General features: G+C 41.2%; 1 protein-coding gene across 1 annotated transcript in view; it reads left to right on the top strand.

Moving 5' to 3' along the window:
• Window positions 1–16,795, top strand: part of Slc1a1 (solute carrier family 1 member 1) — a 72,151-nt gene extending 55,356 nt beyond the window's left edge. The window contains exons 5-12 of the mRNA XM_076843438.2: window positions 573–615; window positions 2,018–2,113; window positions 4,759–4,943; window positions 6,111–6,218; window positions 8,108–8,230; window positions 8,613–8,807; window positions 14,212–14,346; window positions 16,429–16,795. Coding sequence (XP_076699553.1) covers window positions 573–615; window positions 2,018–2,113; window positions 4,759–4,943; window positions 6,111–6,218; window positions 8,108–8,230; window positions 8,613–8,807; window positions 14,212–14,346; window positions 16,429–16,675 — 1,132 coding nt within the window. The 3' untranslated portion in view covers window positions 16,676–16,795. The remainder of the gene's footprint in view (window positions 1–572; window positions 616–2,017; window positions 2,114–4,758; window positions 4,944–6,110; window positions 6,219–8,107; window positions 8,231–8,612; window positions 8,808–14,211; window positions 14,347–16,428) is intronic.
• The last annotated feature ends 4,401 nt before the right edge of the window (window positions 16,796–21,196 follow it).

The following is a 21,196-nucleotide window of genomic DNA, read 5'->3' as shown; positions in this document are numbered from 1 at the left end:
AATTGCAAAGAAAGTCAAGTGCCAAATCCTTCCACTTTTTATTTAAGTTGTCTCCTCATATCAAATTTAATAGTGAAAATTTTAGTCATTGGCCTCTATTGAGATTCCAGGCATTCAGCTTGGTTTTTAATAGAAACCATACTGTCTTTTTCACAGCCATATTTCAATGCTTTAACATTTAATTCAGTAATTACAATAATATTTGCAATTGGCATAAAGAATTTGGGAACAGATTATTAGTAGAAATATTGTCTCATGTATGAAAACTGAAATGTGCAGAAAATTAAAGAATTGTCTCTCAACTATAAGTGTCTACCTGCCAGCTTTTCACTGGGCTCAGCACTGTTGTTACTCAGTGAACTGGTTTGATTAGGAGAACATTCTATACTCAGTTAAGGCTCGGCAAACAAGAAAGAAATCTTATTACAAGGAAGTGTTTTTCAGAAGAGAGGCCAGAGGAGAAATCAGAGTACTCATTCTATATTACACTCATTTTTTATCAATGTATTTGAGTATGATAAAAAAACCACTTTCTTGCCATCCTATAATACTGCTTTTCATGTCTCCAACAGAAATATGTTCCCTGAGAACCTTGTCCAAGCCTGTTTTCAGCAGGTAATATTAATGACTTTTACCCTTGAGTTTCTCTCTCCTTCCCATTACCAGTTAAGATTTTTTTTTCCTTCTATGACCCAAGAAATGGAAGTAATCCCATCAAACCTGGCAGTGGGCAGTGCACCTGTGAATGAAGAGTTTCAGTGGCTTTTCTGTTTTGTATTCTTGCTTTCAAACCAACAGTCAAATGCATGTCATAATTTACACTGCTTCCTTTTCCCATATGCAGTTTCCCTCAAAAGGGCTCAAATGGAGCAATTAGTAATCTTTCAAACAATGAGTGGCTTAAAATGTGGCCTTCAGTACCTATTCTGGAGAATCATGTTACTTTTGTAAAGAAATGTGGACTTTCTGTTGATGCAGTGCAATGGTTAGAAAAAGAGCTTTCTATCTCCTCTTTCTTGCTGCTCTGGTGTTGGCAATCTGTATCTAACACACATGACATAGCTAGCATTCCTGAGATTAGTTCTTTTCTTTAGCCATTATATGCCCATTGCCCATACTCTGAAGAGCAATGTAACAAAGCCATAGGGTTTTTTTTCCCCTCTAGGAAAGTTTGACATCTCTTCACTCTACGGACAAGTCTTTTTCTTCCATTTGTCAAGACAGCTGAGTCTATCACAAACTGCTGTATTCATTTACATAAATTACATGAACAGAAACTTCTGTGTATACCAACAAAAATGGCAATTATATTGCTCCCTGCCAACCTCCATGGGGCACAGAACCACCTCTATATCAGGGGTGCCTTTGCAGATCAGCCACAGTGGTTATTTGTAAGGTTCTCAGTGTTGGCAGAGCCCTGTAGGAGGGACATTTGCGCCTGGTATAATAATATACTAGCTCTTTCTTAAACCTCTGTGTCAAGGCTCTACAGATCCAAACAGAACTGAAGGAAACAGAAATCTCACTCACTGAATAGCCCTAAAGGGACTGTTGATTTGGATGCAACCATCTTGTTAAAACTTTTTGGATATTTATTAAAGTCCTGGGGACTACTTTTACCAAAGTGATGAGGTATTTTTTCCAATTAAAAAAATTAATTAATAAAAGCAAAAGTGATAGGAATCCCTATTGGGTCTTTCTGTGAAAGCGCCTGTGGAGAAAACATCCTTTCTTTCACATTATTTCTCCATTGATTTTGTCCTTATTATGAAAGTGAAAGAACGTTCTGACATTATTGAATGGTGGTTGTGGGAGTCAGGGATTTGGATTTCTCAATCCATTTTTAGTTATAAAACCTCATGGGTGGTTTTATCAAAAACTAGAAGCAACAGAAGCACTGAAGGTAGAACTCTTTGGAGGTACTTGTTTGGCAACAATAACTTATTCCTATGGTGTAGCATCAAAGATGCTAAAAATCTTATTTGTTTGCTTGTCTTTGTTTTTCTCCAATATGCAGTACAAAACCAAGCGTGAAGAAGTAAAGCCCCCCAGTGATCCCCGGAGGAACATGACAGAGGAGCCTGTCACCACCATGATGTCCGCAGTTTCTGAGGTACCATTCTGTCACCTGCCTTTTCCCCCCAGTAGGCAGATGCCACTCATGAGTGAGCAGAAGATGAAAGATAGTCAGTCTTTGTTATTTACAGAATCCACATTTGTGAATTCTCCTTCTTGCGAACTTACTTGTGACCCCCAAATCAATATTCATGGCACATTCATAGTCATTGGCAAAAAGCAGCACAAAATTTGAGTCGCCCACTGTGCATGTTTCCAGGTGAGGCTGGACTAGGCTGGACCTGCCTACTTTTGGCTCTCACTCTGCAAGCAAATGTCCATCTTGTGATGCATTTAGTGCCATTTTTTTCCATTTTTGTGCTTTTTCATGGTGATTTCACTATTTAATGTGAACAGAAACAAAGTACTAAAGTACTTTTTAAGGGTTCCTAAACACAAGAAGGCTGTGATGTGCCTTAAGGAGAAAATATGTGTGTTAAAGAATCTTCATTCAGGCAGGAGTAATAGTGCTGTTGGTCATGAGTTCAATGTCAGTGAATCAGCAGTATATATTAAATGAGATGTTTTTAAGCAGAAACCCGCATAAAAATGTCACCTATTGATTGTTTGATGTGACTAGTAGCAATCGTTCAGCATTTGCTAACTCAGTATGTTGGTGTGTGGGGGGGGACTATACTACATAAAAACTAGTAAGAACAAAGGGTTTCAACTGTATACATAGGGAAAAGAATGAGGCTTGTTGCCACTGAATTTTTGACACCTTTTACAACTGGGTACCTTGAGGACTGATTTAGTTTTATAAAGCTACATAAACACAGGATACAGACCCACAGTTCCATGTCCAAATCTTTTTACCCAGAAATGATTCTAATTTCAAATCTTTTAAGACTTTAGAAGGGTCATACAACATATACACTGTATGATAAGTAACATCTGTGAGATTGCAGCAACACTCCAGAGAATCAAACATCATCAATATTTCTGTAGCAAACACGTGGATACTCTGCAAAGTTAGAAAAACAGATTATCAGTAGCCTCATCTCTGTTCAGAATAGGTTTTGTCACCCAGAGTTTTCTATAAACTTACCAATTAGATCAATGGACTTTAAGATCTTTAGGGATTTCAGAACTGGAATGTATGGTCCTGAATTGATGCCTTTGTAGGCCTCTAATAGACATCTCCTGAATGTCCTCTGCCTTCACATAAAAAGGAAAGATTTAAGGAAAAAGAGAAATATTCCATATATTTAAGAATTCAAATGAAGTAGACTACAGATGGCTCCTTGCTTCCTACTTCAGAAAGCCTTAGCTTCTTGGGCTTTGGGTAGAGGGCCTTCATGACCTGACTTCTCTGGAGTCTTCCTAGCTTTCTTCCCAACAGCCCCCTCTCTTATATCCAGATCTGCCTCCTCACTTACCCCTTATTCCTGCCTTTTGATGTGCTTCCAAAGTATTTTTCTGAGCACCTTCCATATGCCAGGCCCTGCTGGGCCTTGGGATTATAATAGTAAAAAGACAGATAATGCATCTGTCCTCATGTGAAGAGTGATGGATATTACAATGGAGAAGAACTGGGTCTTTTAGGGTCATCCAGCAGAGAGGTTTAAGTTAGGGTGGCAGCCATAGGAACAGATATGTAAGAATTATCATCCAAGCAAGTTACAAAGGCCCATATGCCATGATTTTTGCCTGTGTGTACCATTTTTTCTGGAACATACTTTGTCTCCTGGCTGCCTACTCCTCAAACTTAGCTTTCCCTAACCTTGAAGTTCTCATTCATGTCCCAGTCTCTGTGTGATGCTTGTAACTCATAGCTTGGCTGTGTCTTTAATTACACACCATTTTGCTATTGGCTCATGTTTCTCACGGTTGGTCTCATCTCTCCAGCTGAATTTTAAGGCCTTGCACTATAGCCAATGCAGTTAGAACACTCTAGCTGCTCCATAAATATTTGTTTCATCATAAATAAGAAATGACTGATACCCTAGTGGCTTGTTAACCTAATTCTTTATCACCCTGGTTTGCACCAATCAGGTTATGTTTTTTTCTCAGTGAATCTCAGGGTATTTTTACTCAGGATAAATTGAAGAAATGGCTCATTGTAGTAGGTATCTGGGGCTAATTTTATATCTATCTCTAAAATCCTGTTGGTCATACAAGAACAGAGACAGTGAAAAATGTTCCTGTGCTTCGTTATCAGGATAAAACAGATGGTAGTTTGTGCTTCCTGTGTTACTAATTCCCGTCTTTCTTTAAAAACAAACTCCAAATGTAGCTAGTAGTTTAAATAACCCTGAAAAGTGCTCTGATTCTAAAATTTATAACAAAAATTGAAAAAAAAATAGAATTATAAATCTTCAGAAAAAAATATTAAAATATGGACTTGTTAAGGGGGGCTGGGGCTGTAGCTCAGTGGTAGAGCGCCCACCCCGCACGTGTGAGGCACTGGGTTTTATCCTCAGCACCACATAAAAAAAAAATAAATAAAAGACAAAGCTGTATAGTCAGGCTTTAATATTTAAAAAAAATAAAAAGGGGGACTTTAAATTTCATTGGGGGAGGGGATTTGATACTTGTATAGGGTTTTTAATAATTATTATATTTCCTAAAGTATTATTGACTCTAATAGATCACTGTGATTATCATCATGTATCAATATATTTTCTTTGTTTTGATCCACAGAACAAAACAAAGGAATACAGAATCGTGGGCATGTATTCAGATGGCATAAATGTTCTAGGCTTGATTATCTTTTGCCTCGTCTTTGGACTTGTCATTGGAAAAATGGGAGAAAAGGGACAGATTCTGGTGGATTTCTTCAATGCCTTGAGTGACGCAACCATGAAAATTGTTCAGATCATTATGTGGTGAGCAGACACTATTTGAGACTATTTTGCTTCCCCTAAAAACTCTGTATCCTCAAAATTAGAAAGATGAGGCTTATGTTCCTCAACTGGTCTCCTCCTGGAGATGGAGACATTAGAAATCAAGACACTGGAGTATGAAATAGCTCCATATACTTCTCAGTAGGTAGTTCATTAATAACTGTCTAGCTATCAGCCACTGTCTTTTCCGTCAGAGGCCTGGCAAGTCATCTTGCACCCAACCAACACTCAGGTCAGAAGTGCTCCTAAAGGGATGATCTGGAAGAGCTCCTCGCAGATCAGAACAGAGAGTGCTTTCCTTCTTAGGCCCCATGCAGAAGTGAGGTTCAAAACATCAAAAATGCTACAGCAGGGCCACTAGCTCACTCAAAGGAAAACTGCCATCTGAGCATCCCAGAGACACCACCTAAGTATCCGCCCTGTCACTGAGATGCCAGAAAGTCCACATTTCCTGGGAGATCTCTGCCTCACGTATCTCACATGGAATTGGTTCAACATTATTTAACCCAAAAGTGATGTAAAGTGTTCAGTAATAACAGGCAAGCCACTTAATCCTGTAAAACCCTCAGCTTTATTATCTGTTTAAAAAAAAGTAATAAAACCTAACCCCAGGGTTAGAAGAACATTAAGTGAGATGATGCATGTAAAATACTTTCCCCAACACAAGATCTAATGAGAGCTCCACAAATAGACATATGGTGACCACTTCCACTGTTATTACTGTTGCTTCAATTGCTGGCACCTGACAAATGAGATGCCATGGCTAGAAAGAGCTCAGCATCCTTATTTTGTAGGGATGAGTGGAGCTCAAATGAGCTAAGCAGATGTGACAATCAGTAGGATGTGGGGGTGTATATGGTATGGGGTATGCACCAATCTCACTGCATATTTATGTCATATTTGCAAAATACCCTTGCAGTAGTTTGGGTGGGTAGACTGCAAGTTGCTTGCTTGCAGGTACTGGAAACTAGAGCCATTAGTCTGCCCAGGACTCGAAGATGAGCGCTTGCTGTCTTGCAACCATGTCTTCTGTACTTCCAGTTGCAAGCTGGAGCTGGGGTGCATTCACTGGCTTGTTTCCTCCCCAATAATCCCAGCCTGAGAAAACCCCAGTGATGGCATTGGGTTTTTGTTGTGCTTACTTTCTAGTTACATGCCACTTGGTATTTTGTTCCTGATTGCTGGGAAGATCATAGAAGTTGAAGACTGGGAAATATTCCGCAAGCTGGGTCTTTACATGGCTACTGTCCTGAGTGGGTATGTCTGATTCAAGAGAAAAAAAAAAAAAAACAGAACCTTCAACTGGGTTCAATAGGATTGCTACAGAGAGACTGGGGTTTGGTTGGTTAAGGTCGGCTTCTCTCATAAGTACAGGAAAAGATACTTTAGAGATAAGAGAGCAGTGAGCAGGGCTGCCCTTTAACAGCTGTACTGTAGGTGGATCACACTGTGCTAATTGCCAGCTTTTGGCAGAACAGCCTGGACCAGGCTTTACCACTGCCTTTATTGGTTGTGTTTAAATCATTTTTAAAACAAGAGAGAAACCCACTCGTAGCCTCTTTTGGCTGTCTCCTGCCCTTTACTTTCTCAAGAACATAAACTAACCGAGCAGGTAGGAATAGCCCCCACATACCCTGAAGTGGAAAGAAATTAAGAAGGGCCTAAATGAAATTAAATCAGAGCAAGTAGTAGCAGGAGAACAGGTTGGTTCAAATGCTGTCACTGAGGCTGGTAGCTATTCCCTGCCTTGAGTCCTCAGTGTGTCGGGGATGGTGATGGGGAAATCGTCAGGCTAGTTGGAATCATGTGGGGCTTTTTAGAAGCCACAAATAGGAAGGGAGTGGGGATATTGGTATGGTTCCTTGAGAAGAAATGCAGTGGGGTAGATTACAGAGGGTGCCCCCAGACACTCACCCAAGAGCAAGATACTTCATATATGCTAAAACATATGGAGCAAGGGAATGAAGAAATGACATTGATTTGACTCTCACAGGTCAAACACCCAACTTGAGGAATTGGGTCACCTTTTGGAACTCAATTTCCTTGGGGTTTCCATTGCACAGCTTTTGGTTCATAATCTGTTTTTGCCAAAAGCACAGCCCGGTCAGCTAACACAGAAGCAACCTGGGTTCCTATAGTGTGGGGATCAGCGTCAAATCTCCAGGCCACAGAGGTCAGGGAGGCAGGGCCTTGGCCTCACCAGAGGCCAGCCCTGCTCTGGGACCACTGAAACATGCAGGACCAGGATCAAAGTCTTGGCAGTGATGTGACTGAGGCTTGTGACACTAAGCCATTTCTTAATGGCGTTATGCTGGTTTCTTTTCTCTTGCCTTCTCTAGGCTTCTAACAGAAAACTAAAAGTCCTAGCTAAGAATTCACAGTTCTTAAGTACAAGCTCTGTATTGAGAAGACCCTCTCTCCAAACTTCCAGGATTGGTATTTGCAGTGCCCATTTCTTATCATTTCAACCTTGTATAACTGATCTGTCAATTCTTAGGTTGCCACTTACACATGCATGCCATCCATCAAATGAGTCTCATTTCTTAAGCCCCCTATTTTGGGTACGCTGTTTATTTCCATGTAAAATAAGGTGCAATTTGAGAAGGTAAGGCTAGTAAAGGGGGCCAGTCCTAAAGTACAACTGTGGAAGAAGAGAGAATTTTTCCTTATAGCCACTCTGAAGAGCCCAGGGGACAGAGAAGGTAAAGACTGTGACAAGGGCTATAATGAGGTATCACGGTAGGGGATAAAGAGAGTGCCAAGTAAGAAAGGGTAAGCTTTTCCTGGGAAAGTAACGGGATGTTTCCTGAAGGAGGGGGAAATTTAGCTGAGTCTTAGAGAAGTCATAATTCAAAACCAGGAATCACACAGACAGGAGCATTTCAGCATGGTATAACTCTGTTCTGTGAGCTCTGAAATTTATATTTGGCTACTGAATTTGTCATTAACTTTGACCAGATCTTCATTTACTGAATTGGCCCCTATGTCCTCATCTGCAGCATGGGAACATATATTTCCTAGGCAACTTCTCATTTTCTCATTGGGTCTTTAGGAAAGCTGAACAACGTCATATTTTTAAAAAACTGTTTGAAAAAAGAGTGAAGTATGAGAGTATTATCTTTGAAACTTTTCCCTCTTGTTTACAGGCTTGCCATCCACTCCATTGTAATTCTCCCACTGATATATTTCGTAGTCGTCCGGAAGAACCCTTTCCGATTTGCCATGGGTATGGCCCAGGCTCTCCTGACAGCTCTCATGATCTCTTCCAGGTAACTATAAGAGGTTTCTAGAAGAAGCCTCAGGCCACACTTTACTAGCTCAACCCTCACTTGATGGAGCAGACTCCAGCCTGTTTTTTTTGTACCTGCCTTTAACTTGAGAGTTGACTTCCATATTCTCTGCCCCATTTTTACCATATTTCTTCACACTATTGAATATCTCCTGCCCTCAGCATGGCCTGCAGCCAGGGAGGAGTTCTAGAATCACTGGGGGGCAGTGGTGGACACAGCACCTTCTGATCCCTGGACTGGCCACAATACCAACCTGTTTTGGGTCCTTTCTTTACTTTTGTGGAAGAGATGTGCCTTTTCAGGTGGGGATTGAGCATCACCATCCTAAGACCATAAGTTCTTTTCTCTCTATATCACACAGTTCAGCCACACTGCCTGTCACCTTCCGCTGTGCCGAAGAAAAAAACCAGGTGGACAAGAGGATCACTAGATTTGTGTTGCCCGTTGGTGCCACAATCAACATGGATGGGACTGCACTCTACGAAGCAGTGGCAGCTGTGTTTATTGCGCAGTTGAATGACTTAGACTTGGGCATTGGGCAGATCATCACTATCAGGTGGGGCCTGGTGTCACTCTTTTGCATCACTGTTATAGGAATTGCCTCAAGTAAAATGGTCTGTGAAGGGAGATCAAGAATGGCCTAATGATGTTTTTTCTTGGCCTACCCAAGTTTCTTCCCAAGATGAAGTATAAGTAGTGGACTTGTGGTATACAAGATTTCTGTTTCAGGGTCTGGCTATCCAGAGCACCACTCTGTGCTCAGTTCAGAGTAGGCACAGAGGGGGCATCAAAGACTCAAGGTTGAATAAAGTCTAGTCTCTGCTTTCTAAGGGCCCTTGGTGGATGGGGAATAGGTAACCAAGTGAGTGCTGATATCTGTGATAGCAGCTATCCAGAACTTGCTGTGGTGGTCACAGAGGGTACCAAAGAAGGAAGGATCAGCTAGCTCTACCTGGGAAGGTGGGGGAAGGCTTCCTGGAAGAGGGGGAAATGTAGCTGAATATGAGATGAGGAGTAAGAATTTAGGTGAAGAAAGACACTTTAGAGCTTTGGGTAGCAAAAATAGTTTATTCAGGGATTGTGATATAGCCATGACCCAGTTACAGAGTACAGATTATTTGGTGTGGCTGACATAAGGAGTATAACATGAAAAACATGAAAGGATGAGGAGAAAGGGGTCATCTGATGAAAGGCTTTGTATGGGATGCTCATAGAAGGGTCTTAGATCGTTTATAATATTATGAACAGATTTGCATTTTAGATAGGTAACTGTCAATGCAGTGGATGGATTGGATGGAGACAGGGACACCAAGCTAGAAGACCAGTTAGAGGCCATTTGGAGAGGTCTAGCTAAGGTCTTAAAAGGCCTACAACAAGGCACTGAGTACACTGGGGATGGAAAGGAGCTAATACATTGAAGAGTTATCTATTGGATTCAGAGGGAGGAACAGAGGAAGACTAGTGTGACTCCCAGGTTTAATGGATGGTTCTGGATTGATGGATGGGGCTTATCATAACAGGGACTAGCATGAGAGAAACAAGAATAAGGAGAAAATAAAGAGTTTATATTTTTGACACATTGAATTTGAAAGCCTTTAAGATTTTCAGGAAATATACAGTGAGAAATACAGGTCTGGATTGAGAAATGGAAGTCAGGGCCATCATCTTAATGGTGGTCATCAAACAAGTAGGTCACAAGTCAGGTGTCTGTTCAAATCTCAGGGACACTATGATTAGTTGTGACCTCAGGCAAAAGACTTGATTTCTCTAAGCTTTCTTGTTTTCTCACCTGTAAAATGATAATAATAGTGCCTACAATTTATTCAGGTAGTAATGATGAAGTAGGATGATGCATATAAAATGCTTAGTGCCTACATAGGGAGCACATAAATGTTAGGAATGGAAGGCATTGCATAGGGAGAGTTTATAGAGAAGACAATTAGGGCTGAGCCTTGGAAAATTCTAATATTAGAGGCAGACAAAAAAGGGAGAATTCAAGAGAGAGAGTGGGAAGGAACAGAGTGATGGGAGACAGCCAAGAATCATGTTATGAAAACCCAAAGAAGGTTTTCAAGGTTGAAAATGATTCACAGAATCAGATGCTAAAGAGAATTCTCATCAAATGAGGACCAAAATAGTCTGTCTGCTCAATCAGGTAGTAGAAATGTCATTAGTAAATCTTGCCTGAGTTGTTTCTTTAGGACAGTACTAACCAATATGGTTGTTACCGGTCATGTGTGGCCAATGGCTGACTGAATTAAATAGCACAGCTGTATTACAATTCCATCACTGCCAAAAGTTCTTTTGGACAGTACTATGTACGAGCAGAGCGACAGGCTTGGATTAGAGATAACCATTTAGTTCAGTTTGTAATATGAAACTTAGTCCCTAGGCCCACTCAGGATTGACTCTCAACCTTTTAGAGTTAATTAACTGTTGTGTCCACAGCATAGACATAAATTCTGGGGATAAGGAGTTCATTAACTGACAATGTTCTAATATAGTATATTTTTTAAAACCCCCTCCTCAACCCTATAAACTATTGCTATTTGCCTGAAATTCACTGAAAACAAGTGCAAAATGTATCATTTGGAGGGGCTTGGATTATGGCTCAGTGGTAGAGTGCTCTCCTAGCACAGGTGAGGCACTGGGTTTGATCCTCAGCACCACATAAAATAAATAAACAAAAATAAAGGCATCGTGTCCACCTACAACTAAAAAAATACTAAAATATATATATATCATTTAGCACATCAGCTGGTGGGAGTAGGAGGTAGTATACAAATGCTGCATAATCTATGAAGTGTGAGTGGCTAAAAAAGCCTGTGCCAGGGGCCGAGGTTGTAGCTCAGTGGTGGGGCGCTTGCCTAGCACATGTGAAAGCCATCTTAAACTAAAAAAAATAAATAAATAAATAAATAAAGAAGGCTGTGCCAAAAGAGCTTCAGTAAAGTCCTGTACTTACAACAGCAGAGACTGTGTTAAATTAAGGCCTTCAATCATGCCGGAGAAAGCCCCCTGTGCTTCAGCAGTTGCTGCTTTTACATTTCCAAGTGTTTTTCCCCATCTCCCTCAGCCTGGCCAGGGGAATCAAGAGTTTGCACTAAACGGCTCCAAGGAGTAGTTGTATGAGGTGGTGGCTCTCAAGTGTACTGGCCACTTTTTGATGAATCCCCTCCGTCTTCTTTAGTCATACATTTTATAGATCTTTCTAACATTTTTTAAAAACCTGACTGCTAGAGGAATCAACTGTGGGCCTAAGAAGCTAACTAGCAAAATCACATTAAAACCTCCCTCCCTGTTCTGGCAAATCTTGGTGATAACTAGTGTCTCAGAACTACAACAACTGTGAAGTCCAAAGTAATCATTGACTTAAAAAGTCCTCTCTGGCTCTACCTGGCAAATAAAAGTTAGCTTTAACTTTATAGGTTACAGTTATAGCTCACATGGCTAATGGTTAAAAACTTTTAGACCCATACACAGTACATTTCTTTCTGTGGGTTGGACATCAAATAACATAGATACCATCATTTTGTGGTATCTTTTTATCTAATATTCACTTATCACAGGCTATAACTGATTGAAAATAGGATAAATTATCTTATAAAAACAGATAATTACAGGATTGGGGGCCTAGAAAGGGCTCAGAAGAAAAAAGTACCAATAATAGTAGTTGCATTTGTTATAATAGTACAGGTGGAATATCCTTTGTCAAAAAACTGCTTGGGACCAGAAGTGTTTGGGATTTGGGAGTTTGAAATATTTTCATATACATAATGAGATAGCTTGAGAGTAAACCAGTGTCCAAACACAAATTTCATTGAAGTTTCATGTATACCTTATAAATATTCACAGTATTTTTTTGTGCCTGTGTTTTGACTGTGACCCCTCATATGAGATCAGGTGTGGAATTTTCTACCTGTGGCATCGTGTCAGTGATCAAATGAAGTTTCAAATCCTGGAGCATTTGGATGTTGGATTTTTCAGATTAGGGATGCTCAACCAGTGTTTTTGCCTGTCGTCATAGTGACATTATTATTAGTGCTAGCAGTACAACAACAGAAGCTGAAAAATTTGCAGCAGAAATGGCATGTTATAAATCTACTATCCCAGATATGCCCGGATTCATCTTCAGAGAAGCATCATAATACTGTCAAGGAATTTAGATTCAGAGAAGTAACCTGCCCATGAAAACTGTGAGTAAAATGGCAGAGCCAGAAGTATAACCCAGGTGTGTCTGATTCCCAAACCTTCATTCACTACAATTCACACCCAACCTGCAATCATGTTGGACTGAGTTAAAAATGGCCTGTCTTTAAAACTAAACCTTGGTGCTAGGAAAGAACTTTGTACCTTAGAGAATGAAAGTCCTCTCAGCCAAAGTAGTATATGTTCAAATAACAGGAATAGGATTTTATATTGTTCCTGCTTATAGTTATGTATAGTTCCAAATTTCAGACCAAAGCCAGTCAGACTGCTGACGTTTAGCAAACAACATGAAGGCTCAAGGGCAGAGTTTTCTTTGGCTCAGTGGATTTTGAGTTTCCAGTCCAGCCTCAGGCTGTAGGGACTTGGTTAACAATAACATGTTGAGGCTTCCAAGAGGGATCAGAGGGTCTGGGCATAAATCATTTCTGACAAAGAAAACCCATTGATTCATTCAATTCAACCAGCATTGAAATAAAATTGGGTTTTCCAAAGAGTATTAGGTCAGAACAGATCTAAAGAATTATGCAAAGCTTGAAACTTTTAGAGAAGTTGGTACAGCCCCACAAATTGGGGGCCATAGCCACTGAAGGAATAACATAATCATCAAAAAACTCTGAACTGCATTTAACCACTCCTTAAACCCTGACAGCTTATCACTAGGCAGATGAATGGGCAGTAGAGTCAGTTGCCTAAGAACTGAGACTTTAGAGCTCACTAAAATATGGGTTTGTAGATTAAATTAGGGATTCTTCTGGTTTAAATTGAAGTTCCTATATTTTTATCTTTCCACCCAGTGACTTCTTGGCAGCAGTTCATTGGCCCAAGGGCAAGACTATGTCTCTAGAAAGTGTTGTGGCTGTGCTCTCATGCTCATCCAAACCAAGGGACTTTTCAGGGCATGGTGAGCCTTGATTTCCTCCACAATGATCCAATTAAAATATGAAAGATGCTGCTGATGAAAAACTGCACATTCTGAAGAGAAAAACCCCTAGTACCACATATCTTCCCAGGAGAGATCTTTTTAAATACATAGTAATAAAGTTCATTTTGCTGCCTTTTCTGGATTCCAGATCTCACTTCTCTTGCACAAAGAGCATCCACTGGCAAAAGGAGTAGTCAGGAATAAATTCTTGTACTTTGGACAGGAGTCATGGTTTTTCTCAATTCAGTGCCCTGAAACCTCTGAGAGACAAGAGTCTTATGATGTCCATAAAGTGCATAAAACCTGCTTAACAATTGCTCATTCCTTTGCTGCACTCAAAATGCCTTTGTCCATCTACCCTGCCACTACCTGTACTAATCCTTCAAGGCAACTTAAATTCCTGGAACACATTAGATATTCAGTAAATGACTGGGAAGGTGAGTGGAAGGGAGGAAGACAGCAGAGGGAGACGTACTTGGAACTTTGGGTGGATGCATGGATAGATAGATAAAACCTTCCATAAACACCCCTGTTGGTAAACTCTTGCCCTCCTCTTGAATAACTCTCAGGCTCATTTTTGCTGCCACTCAAGCAGTTCTTCTATATGTCCTTGCCATATCTCCTCCTGTCAGAACCTGGCATCATGCTTCTCTCAGTCCCCTGCAGCACTCATTCTATAATGAGGCAGAGCTGGGGCCTAACAGATAATAGATTCTGCCTGCCCAATTTCAGGGCAGAGCAGTAACACCCACGGAGACCATTTCAGACCAGGGACATTAAGGGGAGAAATTGGGTCTAACTCCTCTCTGCTGGTGTGTTTTGACTACAGCATCACAGCCACAGCTGCAAGCATCGGAGCTGCTGGTGTGCCCCAGGCTGGCCTGGTGACCATGGTGATCGTGCTGAGTGCTGTGGGCCTGCCTGCCGAGGATGTCACCCTGATCGTCGCTGTCGACTGGCTCCTGTGAGTTGGAATAAATGCTCTGCCTCAGCCAGATGAGCAGGCAGCTTCCTACCATTCACAGTCTGCAGGCTGCCATCATCCCTGCTTAGATTGCCTAATGAGCCATCTGTTGCTGCTTTAATTTCCCTCTGACCAGGCTATCTGATAACATGCTTAAAAATTAACTCCTCCTAACTTTAAATAGTGATTTTAAAAAGCCAGTGAGCCCCATTACCTCATTATACCGGTGATACTCAAGATTAGAAGCTGGGTGTGGAAGAAGATAAACATAGGATAAAATGGTGAAGAAGCCAGGGAAAGGCCCCTGTTCATCCTGGCTTCTCCTAACCTGATTTGGCACCATGTCCTGGTTCAAAATCTGTGCATCTTATCAAGCATCTTTGGAGATGACAGGGGCAATGGTGTGAGCAAAGACTCTGGGGTAAGTTTGACTTGGGTTTGAATCCTCATCCGATGTCTTATTAGCTTTTGAGCTTAAGCAAGTTCCCTAACCTCTCTGAGACCCATTTGCATTATCTGTGAGACAGGAGAAATTCTGCCATTGACCAAGTGAGTTCATGTGAAGTGAGTGTCTAGAATCACATCTAATAGACAGTACATACTCAAAATATGGCAAATTTTATTGCTACAATTCAGATGAATTGGACCATTTAGGCCCCAAACAACTTCTCTCTCTCTCTCTCTCTCTCTCTCTCTCTCTCTCTCTCTCACACACACACACACACACACACACACACACACACACAAAATACAGCAGAGCATGAGAGTGAGAATGGGCCTTCTGTGATTCCAAAGTTAAAGTTGGAACTAGCCTGGCTCTGGGACTTATCCTGGATGTCCACTTCCAGCACCTAGGTCTGGCTCCATCCCCTGACCCTCAGGGTAAGTGTAATCTCCACATTGAACCTTTAACTTAGAGCCGGTGGGGTTGACGGGGAAGTCCAGTGCTGCATGGTTTGTAGGTTGCAGGTGAGATGGAGGAAAGGAAGCAGGTATTCTAGGTATGTCCCAAACCCTGCATCTGGCCTGGAAGCTGTCCCATACACAGTCCCCTCAACATTCACCAGACCTTAATAAGCCAACTGAAATGGTGCCCTTCTTGCAAAAATACCATACCACGAGGTAAGCTTTAGTTTTTCCTTCCATTGGTGATGATGGATTTGCCCTCTTCTCCTTCCCCTAGTTCTTCCTGAAACCAGGGACCTTCACTGTCACGAGAGCCAGATGAACCAAAAATCCAATCTGAAGTCATGGGATAGAAAGAATCTAGGGCCATTTCAATCCCTGGCCTTGCTCTAAATAGCAGAATGGCATGCAGAGTAGATATGTGTAGATACTTTTGGCCTTTTCCTTCCCACAGGTATCATTTTCATAGGAATACCTATGTACACATTTCCTGCCATCAAAGCTCCAGTGTCAAAATGGATACTCCCCTCCCCAGTAGGCCTTGTCTTCAGACCGTCCTGCCATCAGCCTCTTCACTAGGCTGTCCAGAAGTTAGGACTGGCTGCAGTTGCCTCAAGGAGAATCCATTCCTGCGCTGACCTGTATTTTCTGATCCTGTGCTCTGCCATGTTCCTGGTAGCTTACTCATAGAACAAGATTCATTTGGTAAAGAAAGAAATACACCAGGAAAGGAGAAAGTAAAAGAGGGGAGAGAGAGAGAGAGAGAGAGAGAGAGAGGGAAAATAAGTTCTCTCACTTAGCCAAAAGAGAACCCATAATGTCAGTTGCATTTAATCTGGATAAATCATGAGTTTCCCTCAGTCCTCCAAACATCTCTGTGGAGACTGTATTCATATTTCTTTAGAAGAAGAAATGAGAACTTTAGGAGATTTAGGGAAGACATTGCTACCTATTGGGAGCACAGACCCAGTGGAGCCTGTTTGTTCTTTCTGTGGCTTTAGAATACCCTTCTGCCCCAGGCCTGTGAGGCACCTCCAGCCAGCCAGCCATGAAGACAGAATTTTCTGTATTGATTTAAATCTTAACCAAACACATCAGGTCCTTTCCTTTGTCCTGTCAGTGATGAGGGAAAGTGAAATCTGAGCCCTCTGCCTGACTTTCCTGTCTCTTCCCCAGGGACCGGTTCAGGACCATGGTCAATGTCCTCGGTGATGCATTTGGGACTGGCATTGTAGAAAAGCTCTCTAAGAAGGAGCTGGAGCAGATGGATGTTTCATCCGAAGTCAACATTGTGAATCCCTTTGCCTTGGAATCCACAATACTGGATAATGAAGACTCAGATACAAAGAAGTCCTATGTCAATGGAGGCTTCGCAGTGGACAAGTCCGACACTATCTCCTTCACCCAGACCTCACAGTTCTAGAGCCCTTAGCCTCAGATGACTGGAGTGATGAAGGACATCTCCATGAGAGTCATCTCTTAGCGAATTCAAACATGAAGAAAAACGCTAATGGTCAATTGTACATGTAGTTTGATAAACAGACCTCCAGATTATTTTCTATATTTGGCTTCATAGCCTTTGTTCTCTGGGTTTTGGGATTTGGGGTTGGGGTAAGATAAAAGGAAAATGATTAAAAGAAAGTTGTATTATCTGGGTTTGAAAATTTCTATAAAACAAAGTTTGGAAGTATATGAGGTAATAACTTTTTAGAATTAGGTAACAGATGTGGAAGAGAGATTGCTTTCTCATGCATAATCAGTGATTTGGGGTTTTTAAAAATTTCTGTCATTGGTTACAAATTTTTACTCAGACTTTCTATTGGCATGGATTTCCTTTGACTTCTCACTTTTTATAGATTCTAATGCATCTGAAAAACCCCACCTGGTCAATGTGCCAAATTGTCCATTTTGAACTCATCTCCAGCCAGTTTCAAAGACGCTGTTTTGGAAGACAAAACAAAACAGACCAGCACAGTTCTGCAATAACAGTTTTAACTTTAACATGGGCATAGCATTTAGGGAGAAGGGTTCTTTATTCAATGTACTGTATTGGGACGCTGGTAACTGTTAACCCAGTGTTCAGTATAGAACTATATATATATATATGTATATATTTATTATTTTCATATAATTTACAAGACAGAGATCAGGATTAAACTGTCAATGTGAAATAAGGAACTCTCCTTGTACTTGAATAACCACAATTCCAACCCAGGTCTGCTTCACGGCTTATCAGAACTCCTTTCTCAGGAGCACTAGAATGAGAAATCGTGTTGTTTGATCACTTCACATCTGTGTGTCAGCCCTAAAGCAGAGATGTACTATGGTGATACTCCAGGGTGGCATAGCCATTCATTTACAATTCACAGACCTTTTGCGTTTTCTGGAGGAAATCCACACCAGCCCTCTACAAGATGATGTGCAAAGGTGTTGTTCCCAGAAGGCTAGATTTGCTTGGATCTGACTGGAAAGCTTCATCCTTCCAAGTTCACTCACACCCACTTAAAGAGGCCAGTATTTTGCTGCCCTTGGATTTTTTTTTTTTATCCATCAGGGACCAGACAACAATGGCAAGCTACCAGCTAAGTTGTATTTTAATGTAGATTCCAGAGGTTGAACAAGACACATTGCCTAAAACAGCCATCCCTACCCTGGATTCTTGCAAAATCAATCCCACAACATGAATGGTTCAGGGGAAATTGTTCCATCCTCTGACACTTGTCTCCTCCTCCAACACTTGTCTCCTACTCCAGAGAGGACTATTCTAACTAGTAATCTTGGCCCTGCTCATTAAAATTCTCTACTTGTCATTCTCCTGCTAATGAAGGAAGATAGCTTATTAAAGTCTGTACTTCAGATCCCATCTTGTAAATAATGCTTAACATGAACTTGTACTTACATGGAGATAGATCCAAAATAGTCATGTTTTGCAATATTGTGTAGCCAACCTAAACCTGTACTTTTCTATTTTAGAAACCAGAGATTGTGCCAAAGATAGCAGAAAAGTAAATAGTATCGACCACCTGTACCTGAAATCTACCAGAAAATAATACTGAAATTGTCATGTAAACATCAAAGTGAAATTCAGTGTGAATTTTAAAATGCAAATATTGGTACTGTTAATAGGAATTAAATTGAAATATACATGGAGTTGAATCAGTAATGTATTTTTGGACTGAATGGTTCTATCCTCTTATCAGGTGGCTCCAATTAGTGGCACCAGAGTTGGCAGAGCTCTTCATGAACTATGGGTCATCTTTGTTTTGGAGTTTGTAACCAGCCTCTTAACACACTGTGCTGTAAACTCATAGAAGAAACAGTATTCCATTTCAGTCTCAATAAACATTTCCTTCATTCTTTCTTCCTGGCCTTTTCCTCCTACCTTGTATCTGTTCGTTTATGTTACCCGGGTGGATGTGGGAAGGTGGAGATGTGGCCAGCTGAGTCAGATTGTACACAGTATATTGTTTTCAAAACCTTTAAACAACCCCAAAATGAAAAAGCCTGGCCTGAGAAAATATAACCTTCATGTGAACCAGTGAGTGTTACATAGTTGAAATACAGTGCCATTATGAACAGCTGTGCTCACATTTTGTGACAGAGATGTAAATAGACCTTTGTTGGAAATTAATAGGAGACAGGCTTATCTCAAGAGGATAGTGACTTGGTTTCAAAGAAGAACCAGTCCTGCCATCTGAAATATGACTAATACAACCCAGCTAAAGGCTGGGCTGAGAGTGCTCTTTGAAGGGATGGCACTGTCCTGTGTGGAACACTTGAGTCATGACTATGTTCTGTAGGACATGATGGACTCATGATAGACATCAAAAGTACAGACAGAGCCTTGGGCCCCACTGAAAGAAGTCAGTGTATGAATGCTTATCACTATCTGGCCAAAGGAAATCAGGAATGTTTCTTTTGATTGCATCATGCGGGGAATACCCAACCACACAAGTCCTCAGAGAGATTTGTTTGGAAGAATTGGTGCACCTGAGCAGAGGACCTCCATATGATTTTGATCTTGCCCAAAGTATACTCGGGGACAGAGGATGTTTTTATTAGCCCTGGAAAATGGCTATTTTTTTTTCAACAAATATTTGGAAGCCCTCTGGGTACAAGGGCTTTTTATTTAAAAAACACCTCTAGGGCTGGGGTTGTAGCTCAGTGGTAGAGAGCTTGCCTAGCATGTGTGAGGGTTCAATCCTCAGCACCACATAAAATAAATAAAAGGTATTGTGTTCATCTACAGAAAACAAAACAAACAAAAAACACTTCTAAGAATAGCTACGGGGAATGTATTTGGTTTATAATAGAACAGTGGGCCAGCAGTGGTGTTGGCTTTACAGATGTTTAAGAATTTTCCCTGCCACAAGAGGAGACAAGAAATGGTCCTGAGGAGGCTTGGAAGAGTGCTAGAAGATGCCATGCAACAGGACTGATTTTCTGAATTTAACTGCCCAACAGTAAACTGTGGAACACAAAGGGTGGGCATGATGCAATTGTGATGACATGTCACCTTTGGGACCCTTGCTAATAATCTAAGACTTGATTTCTTCTTCTATGTAATAAGAATGACAATCCTTGCCTCAGGAGATTGCTTTAAGTATTAATGAGAAAATGTATGGGACATGTCTAGCAGAGACCCTGTTAGTATCTTACCTCGTATCCCAGCCCCTGGAGAAAAAAAATAGCCTACACCCTTTCCCTCCTCCCCCATTTACATGGGTGATTATCCATAGAGATGTGCTGTTGTTGGATGTGTCCCCCAAACGTCCATTTGCTGAAGGTTTGTTCACCAGCCTAAGGCACTTTAGGAGGTGGAGCCTTATGGAAAGAAGTTAGGTCATTGAGAACATGCCCTTGAAGGGGATATTGGGACCCTGGCCCCTTCTTGTCTCTCTTTTTGCTTCCTAGCCACCATGAGGTGAGTAGGCTCCTCTGCCATGTGTTCCTGCCATTATATACCACATCATCTATCACACTCCCATTAGCAATGGGGCCAATGGAGCATGGTCTGAAATCTCCAAAGCCTTGAGCCAAAATAAACCCTTTCTTAATCTCAGGGATTTCATCACAGTAACAGAAAGCTAACATAAGTTGCAACTACAATTGCTACTGCGGTGTTTCAGTGTCACTGCTGCAATTAGGGAATGTGGCCCTAATTACAAGATAAATATCCATACCATATTGTTATTCTGGTTGGAAAAAGTGGGGAAGGAAAACCATTGCTCTTCCAGAGACATTCCACTGATTTCTAGAAGGCCTCACCTGCCTGGAGCTGGGAAGCTCCAATCCCACAGAACACCATCGGGATATTACCTGGAGAGAAGATTGACCTGCACAAGTACTGTGTATCAAAAGAGAGGCAAAGGACCCTGGAACTAAAATACAAAATCAAATCCCTGAGCAGTAGTGTTTGAATGCCAACACTATTTTCTCTTCAAAAAACTGCTTATTCATGGCAAACTAGAGGCTCTGGTAGCTGCCATTCCTCCATGACTCAGGAAAGTCATTAGCTTTATGACATGGCATTCTCTTCTTTCACTTCTGGGTGTCTGGAGACTGCAAAGCAGAGTTGTCATCTAGGCCCTTCAGATTCAAGGGTCTGGCTGCCAGAGGAAGTCAGGAGGATTTGGAGATCTGACTCTAGCCAGGTTTTACTTTATTTTGTTAGGACTCTGTAGAAAGGTACATTTCAAGATCAAGGTAAGATGGGTTGAAATGAATTGAATGAACCTGGGAGCACAGTGGCTACAGAAAAGGCACCCCTTGCCCCCACAAAATGCTGAAGGCATGAATATTTGAAAGATGACTTTGATCCTCCATCCAGCACGCAGACATAATGTTCATTTAAAGAGCCCTTGTGTTGTATTTCTAAAGTTATCACTTAGCTTGGCAAGAATAATAAAAGGCCAGCAGAAAGGTTTTGTCTGAACCAACTGGA

The sequence above is a fragment of the Callospermophilus lateralis genome, chromosome 2 (genome assembly GCF_048772815.1).
Source record: "Callospermophilus lateralis isolate mCalLat2 chromosome 2, mCalLat2.hap1, whole genome shotgun sequence".
NCBI classification, from domain to species: Eukaryota; Metazoa; Chordata; class Mammalia; order Rodentia; family Sciuridae; genus Callospermophilus; species Callospermophilus lateralis.
This window is presented reverse-complemented; position numbering and strand designations above follow the sequence as displayed.